This window comes from Panthera pardus, unplaced genomic scaffold (genome assembly GCF_024362965.1).
Source record: "Panthera pardus isolate Hobbes unplaced genomic scaffold, ASM2436296v1 HiC_scaffold_17, whole genome shotgun sequence".
Lineage (NCBI taxonomy): Eukaryota > Metazoa > Chordata > Mammalia > Carnivora > Felidae > Panthera > Panthera pardus.
This window is the reverse complement of record NW_026526732.1, coordinates 97,866,818-97,876,576: the sequence shown is the minus strand read 5'-3', so window position 1 is coordinate 97,876,576 and position 9,759 is coordinate 97,866,818. Positions and strand designations below refer to the sequence as shown.

Genomic DNA, 9,759 nt, shown 5'->3' with positions numbered 1-9,759 from the left:
ATTCTCATAGGAGTTAAGATGGAGCATGGCCTCGTCTTTGAAAACAGGATTTAGGTTTCATTCCCTCCTGTTCCCCTAAGTCGTCTATAGCCTTGAAAAATCTGCACCTGAGTTTAGTATGTAAAATGTATAAAATTCATAGTTCATACAGTTAATTCTTAAATTAATAATAGGTATTATTCAAGTTTACAGAATTTAAGTTTATTTCTGGAAAATCCCTAGGAGAGGTCAGAAATGGAAACACACACACACACACACACACACACACACACACACACACACACAGTTTCAAATTGATTTCCCTCTAAATCCAACCCACATGCTCAGATACTCCTCTCTGTCTACTCCCCAATTCCCTTAACCTTGCCACTTCAGCCAAAGGCAAGGAAAATCACATCTAAATTAGATTTTGCTTTCCTCTAGGCAATTATTAACAATTGCTGGGCTTTGGCTCTAAAAACCTCCATTTCCCATTTCTGGTTTAAGGACTTTTTCCTCTGGAAGGTGTTTCCTCCTAGAATTTAGGCTGACTACAGACGCCTTGGGGAGATGGGAGTACATCCTTTTATCAAATCAGCCAACTTGATTTATTGACCATTTCCAGACAGGATGACACCTATAGACTTTCCGCTCCCCAGCAAACAGTCTGTGTTACCTTAGGGTCCACCTGTTTCACTCTGGGGTGGCAAATTCATGCTCAGAGACCAAGTCTGTCTTTGCCAGCAATTTATTTAACACAGGTTCCCTGCAGGAATTTCACAACCCATAGCATAGAGGATAACGTCACTTCAAAAGCCAATGAAGAAATCACCTACTTTATTGTGATTAACCAACGATAGGGTAGTCACACTATTGTTGCAGGCAAGGGACGAGGAAAAGAATAAAGCCCACATTTAGTTGAGGTGAACCTTTTTACGAGTTGGTGTTTGAGTGAGAAGGCTTGGCCGATTCCTGAATACTTATCTCTGACAACAGATGAGATGAGATGAGGCATCCTGACACGGCTTAATTCACTCTCACATGAAAACTTTCCTCCTAGAAACAACTTCACTTTGCTGGTCTTTGTCCTAAACAAGTGGATTTGAAATCATATCAAACCAATACATACCACGTCATAAAAATAAAAAAGCTTACCCATCACTCTTTACACTCCCGGGGATGACCAGTGCCACAGCATTTACAGCATCTGCTGTTCTGAATGGGTCCCAGCAGGAGTGAAATCGTATTCTCTTGCATCCTGAGGCATCAGAGACAAAAGGAAAACAGACACAATGTACTGTTGTTATCAGCGAAAGACTGGTGTGAATAAGACCTACGTGTGGAGACTCTTTGTCACAGAGCCAGCATCAGAAACCAGCTGGCATGTTTTGCCCCAGTGGAAGTCTGAAATGAATACCTTTCCATGCAATTCCAAACCATGGTTCTCACGCTGACCCTGCCAACATTTTCAGGAGAGGCCCCTAGAAGATGCAGTCCTGAGCCCCGCAAACCAGCTCTTCCTAGGTCGACATCCAGGTGGAAGCCTAAAATGTTTGGTTCATTTCCTATCTCGTGCTACACCAGCAAGCCCTCACCTTCCTGGTGTCACTGGGGTACATTCTGGAAGTTATCTGTGATTTTAGTAGAATAAATTGATGGCCTTTTATTTTCCCCTCTGCCTCTGTCTTTTCCTCTTTTATCTACACTTCTGTCCTCAGTGCCACTGTAATGAAGTTATTTTAACTATTTTTTAATTTTTTTTTTTTTTTAATTTTCAGAGAGAGAGAGAAAGAGAGCAGGGAAGGTGCAGGAAGAGAGGAAGAAAGAGAAAATCCTAAGGAGGCTCTGCTCTGACAGCTTAGATGCAGGGCTCGAACTGTGAGATCATGACCCGAGCCCAAATCAAGGGCAGATGCTTAACTGACAGCCACGTAGGCACCCCTGTAATGAAATTTAATTAGCTTCTCCACTTCCAACTTGCCTGTTTTCATCCACTCACACTGTAGTCAGAGTGATGTATCTGTGAGGCAAATCTCAAAATCCTGGAAGATTTTTTTAGTATCTTCTCCTTCCCTTTTTATCCCTTTTTCCTACTCCTACTATTTCCACCCTTATCTTTTGCCACCTCTAGCAGCAGCTTTCTAAAACCTAAAAATAGAGAATTACTTCCACTTCCATTGAGCTGTGTTCTCTGGCCCAAGGCCTTTGTAATAGCTATTGCCTCTGCATGGAAGGCAAATCCATTACAGCAGAATCTCGGTAGAGCCGAAACAAGGGAATTTTTTTAAGCGCTAGGTGATTGTAATGTAACAGCCCAGGTTGAAAAATCACAGTAACTTAAACCTTTTGTTTCAGAGATAAGAAAACAAATTCAGAAAAGTTATCCGAGTCATCCAATATTACATGTCTCAGGACTCTCTTTACCTTTTTGTTGTTGTTGTCAAAATGATTTATTACTTTTTTTAATGTTTATATTAGAGAGAGAGACAAAGCATGAGCAGGAGAGGGGCAGAGAGAAAGGGAGACAGAGAATCCGAAGCAGGCTCCAGGCTCTGAGATGTCAGCACAGAGTCTGATGCGGTGCTTGAACTCACAAACCATTAGATCATGACCTGAGCTGAAGTTAGATGCTTAACCAACTGAGCCACCCAGGCGCCCCAAAATGATTTATTTTAAAATTTCACTTTGAATGTCATTCTGTAAGAGCTATACACCTCTCAAATTTTATTTCATTTTTATTTTTTGAGACAGTGCATGCAAATGTATTGCACACAAGTGGGGGAGGGCAGAGGGAGAGGGAGGGAGAGAATCTTAAGCAAGCTCTACTCTCAGCACAGAGCTGGACTTGGGGCTCAAACTCACAACCGTGAGATCATGACCTGAGCTGAAATCAAGAGTTGAATGCCTAACCAACGGAGCCACCCAGGCACCCCTCAAATTTGATCTTTTAATACTATTTTGAAATAGCAACTGAATTGGGGACATGATGGAAAAACTGTCACTGTGTCTCAGTTCTCCCTTATGCAGAATGATACTCCAGTCAGCTATTTCAAATGCTCATTTTCATATAGAATATCACTATGGGACTTTTAAAATCTATCTATCATGGGGGCCTGGGTGGCTCAGTAAATTAAGTGTCTGACTTGGGCTCAGGTCATGATCTCACGGTTCATGAGTTTGAGCCCGGCATCAGGCTCTATGTTGACAGCTTGGAGCCTGGAGCCTACTTTGGATACTGTGTCTTGCTCTCTCTCTGCCCCTCTGCTGCTCATACTCTATCTCTCTCTCCCTCAAAATAAATAGATGTTAAAAATATATCTATTCAAAGTTCCTCTGTGAAAACCTACTTTTGAAAATGCAGAACCCAGAAATAATTTAGTGAGTAGAGACAGCAATGTTCCTTATTTCAAATGTGTTATTTGGAGCAAGATAAAATTTTTCTACGTACCTTTTAAACTAAAGTTTTGTTAAGACGTTCCAGAGAAAACTTTACAGCTCAATTTAACTAACTTATGGGCTTAATTCTGGTCTTTTCCCTTAAAATTGCAGAGACTTTTAATCTGAGTTTCCCTCTGTGTCCCCCATCATGCCCCACACTCCTCAGAGATTAAGCTCTCAAGGCTTTGGTCACAGAGCTGCTAATAATCTCTTGTGCTGGCATTTTATACAATCTATTGTACCAGGATGATAGGATGTCTGGTTTACTCACTTATAAACTCTAGATAATGATAAGGGCACCTTTCTGCCTGCCACGGGCATAACAAAGCTAAAATACCAGTCAACTGGCCAGATTCGTAACTGAGGAAGAGCAGGAGTAAGTTTCAAATCTCTCCTTTGACAACACAGTTATCAGTTTGAAGATACAATCAAAGCTCCTAGCCATAGCACTTTAACCAGATGAACTGAATCCTACAAAGATAAAGCAGTCAGGCAAGACATCAAAATATAAACAAACCTCATTAACTGTGGCTTAGGTGTGCAATTTACAAAACCTCGTGAGTTTTTTTTTACCTTTGGGATAATAAAGTTTTGAGGATACAAATCTAACCATGCTTGAAAAACTGAGAAAATGTACACATTAAGTAAATATACAGTGATAGTTGATATAATTAATAAATACAATGAGAAAAAGATCATCACAGCTTGGTTCCGGATATGAGTGGATATGTGTATTCTGCTGCCCTCTACTGGGCATCAAAGAATGATTTTCGGTTCCATCTCCATTAAAAATCTTTTCACAATGGAAATTAATTACTTGGTGAAGTTCTAAGAACCAAACATAAAATACAGTTCATAAAAAAAAAAAATAGTTAACAAAATACAGATAAAATACCACAGACAATAAACCCCAAGGGTTTGATGGGTTTTTTTCCCCTAAATTGTTCCCACTTTACATTTTAGACCAAGATGATCAAAAATCTGGCTGAGCTTTTACTGAGAATTATTTTTATCCTTTTAAAAAATTGTTTGTTTATTTTTGAGAGAGAGAGAGAGAGAGAGAGAGAGAGAGAATAAGCGCATGAGCAGGAGAGAGGCAGAGAGAGAAGGAGACACAGAATCTGAAGCAGACTTGAGGCTCCGAGCTGTCAGCACAGATTCTGATGTGGGGTTCAGACCTATGAACTGCGAGATCATGCCCTGAGCTGAAGTTGGACGCTTAACCAACTTAGCCACCCAGGCACCCCAGAATTATTTTTATCCTAAAGACTGAGAGTTTCATTCTGAATTGAAACAAATCGGATTAATCAGTTTTATCAGTATTAGTTACACAGACATAAAATGTTTTGAAAAGTTAAAATTTCATCTCAAGATTTGCTATTGTCACACTGTATGTTTCTGGTAAGTTATCTAACTTTATTCCATGAAATAAATTTTTTGTTTCACCTAATCCTAATACTAACTCTTGCTTTTAGGTAAGTACTATTAATATTTCCTATTCAATATATACAGAAATCTAGGCAAAAAGAAATAAATTTTCTGAAGACTCATACCAGAGAAAGCAAGTGGCGATTTGAACTCAGGCAAATTCATTACAGAAGTCATGCTCTTGTGAGTATGTTAAAGGGTATACATGTAAAATGGTGATGATGGACATTACAATGCAAAATGTCCTTGCAGGAAAAAATCACTCACCTATTCATTTGTGAAAGCCAGTACACCATGGTTAATTTCAAATTTGTCAAAGGCAGAAATATGTTAGGACATAACGTGTACCATGATAAATCACAGAAATATTTCATCTTGAGATATCAATTTGAAAAGTAGGGATACTAAAAGTAAATATGGTTTATATTCCACAGGTGATGTTCTCAGAATTCTCCCTGCTTTTCTAACTCCCCAGCTTTTGCTCATTTCCATTATCTTGACATGACTTGGTTAGGTTAATGCCTCCTCGCCTTTCAAATGTGTTTATAATCTTTGCTGCAGGGAAGTTTTCACTACTTTCACATCTGTTTTATGAGCTTGTGCAGAAAATAACAAAATAATATTTTATATGGCATTATTAAGACTGGCTGGCTTAAACAATAGAAATTAATTTTCTCACAACTACAGGCTGGAAATTCAAGATCAAGATGGGCTACCTTCCTGGCTTGTTGACAGTTGCCTTATCAGTACGTGTTCACAGGACCTTTCCTGCATACCTGTAGACAGAAAGAGAGAGATTGTCCTCTTTCTTTTCTCATAAGGCCACCAGTCCCATAGGATTCATTACCACCTATAAGCCCTGTCTCCAAATACTGCCACATGGGGGTTGGAGCTTCCACATATGAACTTGGAAGGGACATAGCATCATCCTATACATTTCTATAGCACTTCTTTCTTAGGATGAATGTATTGGAATCACCTGTTTACTTACCTACATCTCATTACACACAAGTAACTGCAGGCTAGACAATGCAACTATTCTGCCGCTATATCCTTGGCCACATGGTGAGTGGTGGCTAAATGAATTAATAGGTAACACTAACTACCTATTCTGCTCCTTTAGCATGTCTTAGAAAATGCCATAACCACCTAGGAGTTAAGCCTCAACAGATACCTAGGGCTTTGCTGGAGATTGAATATCCAAACAAGACTCATGCTATGGCTAGAATAAAAAAGTCAAGAAATAAAAGGTGTTGGCAAAACGTAGAGAAAAAAGGTACCCTACTGGTGGTAGGAACGTATATTGGTGCAACCATTGTACAAACTAGTATGGAGATTCCTCAAAACATTAAAAATAGAAATACCATATGACCCAGCAATTCCACTATTGGGTATTCACCCAAAGAATAAAACAACACTAATTCAAAAAGATGTACACACCCCTATGCTTACTGCAACATTATTTATAGTAGCCAAATTATGGAAGCAGCCCAAATGTCCACAGATAGATGAATGAAGAAAATGTGGTACACATATATACAATGGAATATTACTCAGCCATAAAAAACAATGAAATCTTGCCATGTGCAACAATATGGACAGACCTAGACGATATTACACTGAGTAAAATAAGTCTGAGAAAGACAAATAATACCATATAAGTTCACTTATATGAGGAATCTAAAAAACAAAATGAACAAACAGAAAGCAGAAACACCCCCATAAATATAAAGAACAAACTGATAGTTGCCAGAGGGGAGATGAATGGGAAGACAGGAAAAATAGGTGAAGGGGAGTGGGAGATACAGGCTTCCAGTTATGGAATGACTAAGTCACAGGGATCAATGGCACAGCACAAGGAATACAGTCAACGGCACTGTAATAGCGTCGTATGGTGACAGATGGGAGCTACACTTGTGCTGAGCACAGCATAACATATACACTTGTGGAATCACTACATCGCACATCTGAAACTAATGTAGCAGTGGGTCAACTATAGTTCAATTTAAAAAAAACCAAAAATGACAAAAAATTCTTGTGCGCTAACTCTGCTACTGAATGTTATGACTTGAGTCTCCCCCACCGTCCTCATCAAAGTGGCAGGATGACATGTCAGTTAAACTAAACGCTGATCAACAGTCACTCCAGGAAGCAGGTGCTGCACCCATTTGTGTGCGTAGTATACCAAATGAATTTCTAAGTTCTTATTTCAGATGATCGAGCTTTTCAAGAATAGGGTAAATAATTCAATAAAGTATAACCACTGAAAACAATGACCATGTGATACGGATACTACACTCAACAATCAGGTAAAATTATGTATTTTAAAAAAATAAAACACTGCAATCAGGCCTGTACAACACTTTATTGAACTTTGAATAACAAGCATGTAACAAAATTTAGAGCATGATTAGGATAAAATATCTCAAATATGTTCCTTACAAAGGCAGTAAGTACAGTACACAAAGACTGTTTGTAATATTTTAAAGTCTGCTAAAAATATCAAGACATACTAGAATCTGTGGAGTTAACTTTCCTCTCAACTAGAGCATTTATTCCCATTAGCTTTGCTACAATGAAAGTTAACATATAGGACCATACACATGTAATAAATGAAATGGAAAATGAAGGCATCCAACAAACATTCCAATTGCTAAGCAAGTATGAAGAATAAAGTCTTTTATTTCTGAACTATCATTTCCTTTGACAACACCAGGTACAAAGAAACTTTTTTCCAAAATGTATTTAATATTATATAATTTGGACCATTCCCATTGGAACCAATAGTCTTTCTTAGCATACTCATTAATCAAATTTGAGAATTTGCAAATGTACTTAAGAAACACGTTACTCTCATACAGAGGTGACATTCAAAACACTGAACAACCAGCAGCCCGTTGTCCCTACCCACCAAGCACAGATGCTGGAGTAAATGACTGGCATGGCAATACAGTCTGTCCTAGCTGAATATCAGCCCTGATGTTATTTCCAATGACCAGACACATGTTTTGGCTAATGTACAAGCATGTGCTATGAGATATGAAACATGAAATTCACACAGACATGAAACTGAACTCAAATACTCTGCTGCATGGAGGCTGAATGTGAAATATTTCACAGTGACTGAAATTGACTGGCTAACAGGCAATGGTGTTGGTTTTTTTATATATATAATTCAACTTTGATTAAAATAAATGGACTTATAAGACACCCTTGAGATTTAGTTAATGCTACCAATCCAAAGGCTCTGAATTACTGAGGAGCCTTTAAAATCAGTATATGTGACCTTTCATATATTTTTCCTTAAGAAAAAGTAATAATAAAAACACCGAGGTACTTTAGTTTCTTTTCAAGGGATTATGTTATTATCTTCCTGAGATGCAAAAGACCATAAAAGAAAAGCACCACGCCTAGGTTGCTGAATGAGGCATCAGACACTAATAGTTTGGTCCTTTTCTAAATGGATCTCTTCCAACAATTACACTAAAACATAGCGATGGATCGCAGATTCCAGGGGGGCCTGGTTGTCCTTGGATTCCAGGTTTTCCATGATCTCCATCTTTGCCTGGGAGACCTGGGTCTCCTGGAGGACCTTCTTTGCTTATTCCAGGAGGACCCTCTGGACCTAAGAAGGGACATGATCAATATATGAACAGAGGAGTTTTGGTTTTTGATGATGATATAGGTGATTCTGTAAGAAATGGAAATGGGAAAAAAAATCCTAAAAGTTTTACATATTTGCACTAATGTGAAAAGAGAAGTACTCTCTTGCTAATTCTATATACCTTCCATTTAGAAGACTATGGAGAAATGATCAGTAATTTTTATAAAACCAGGCTAAGCTATATCAATATAGCAATCACCCTGCTGATTAAGACACTGAGCTAACATTCTAATATTTTAATTGGTGGGTTGTCCAAACTTATTTCTTCCTTCCAGCATATCTTCTGCCAATTATTATAAATTAGCAAGTGAGAGATGGGTAAGGTAAAACTCTACAACTCTACTGAAGTCACTTTTGTGCCATTTTTGCAGTAAAATGATCTTTCATTACACACGTTTTTAGGTTTCCATATTTAAATACAGTGCTATTACCATGGCGTAATTGTGATCATTATACACACAAAGGTGTTACAGCACTAATTTGAGAACCACAGCCTAATTAGCTCAATTAGCATGCTCAAAGGAAGGAGAGTTAACAGGATATTATGTGAAAGGTGATGACTCAAAGTAACAAAAAACATTCAGGGTGTGAAATGGAGCAGCATAGGTTGAGGCACTCTCTACTACTAATAATTCCTGCTGCTACCACTAAGAGACATTTAGTCAGCATTTAACTACAACTGTAGATACTGTTCCAAGCATTTTACATGAAGACTTTTGAATCCTTTCATCCCCGCAAAAGCCTCACGATGTTCTAACATCTAAAATAACAGTAATAGCACCCATTTACTGAAAACATGATTGTTACACACTGTTCCAAAAGCACATGTATTAATTCATATCATTTTACAATAATGTCATGATGCAGGCAACATCTCATCACCATTTCACCAATGAGGAAATGGAGGCCTGACGAAGTTAAAGTAACACAGCTAGCCAAGGCTGCCCTACGAGTCCACCACTGCAGGTGTTCTGCTTCCCTGAGAATCATAAAGAGCGAACACTGATATACACTAGATAAGCTTGGGTGACTAAAACCATTCCAGAACTATTCTAAGGACTAGTCTTCTAAGGCATCCAAATGATAAACAAGAGAAAATCCGGAATGATTGATCAATAAGCTGGAGGAAGAAAATTCTAGTAGTTAGAGCTCAATATGTTCAATGTGAATCATTCAAAAAAGGAAACAAATGTCTTGATTTCAAATTTTTTGACATCGGTTTATGCAGATTTTCTTAAAGCCAAATGTGC

The 9,759-nt window shown here is 38.3% G+C and overlaps 1 protein-coding gene across 1 annotated transcript in view; it reads right to left on the bottom strand.

The window, feature by feature from the left end:
- Window positions 1-7,191: 7,191 nt before the first annotated feature.
- COL21A1 (collagen type XXI alpha 1 chain) overlaps window positions 7,192-9,759 on the bottom strand; it is a 171,950-nt gene continuing 169,382 nt past the window's right edge. The window contains exon 29 of the mRNA XM_053904790.1: window positions 7,192-8,470. Coding sequence (XP_053760765.1) covers window positions 8,283-8,470 — 188 coding nt within the window. The 3' untranslated portion in view covers window positions 7,192-8,282. The remainder of the gene's footprint in view (window positions 8,471-9,759) is intronic.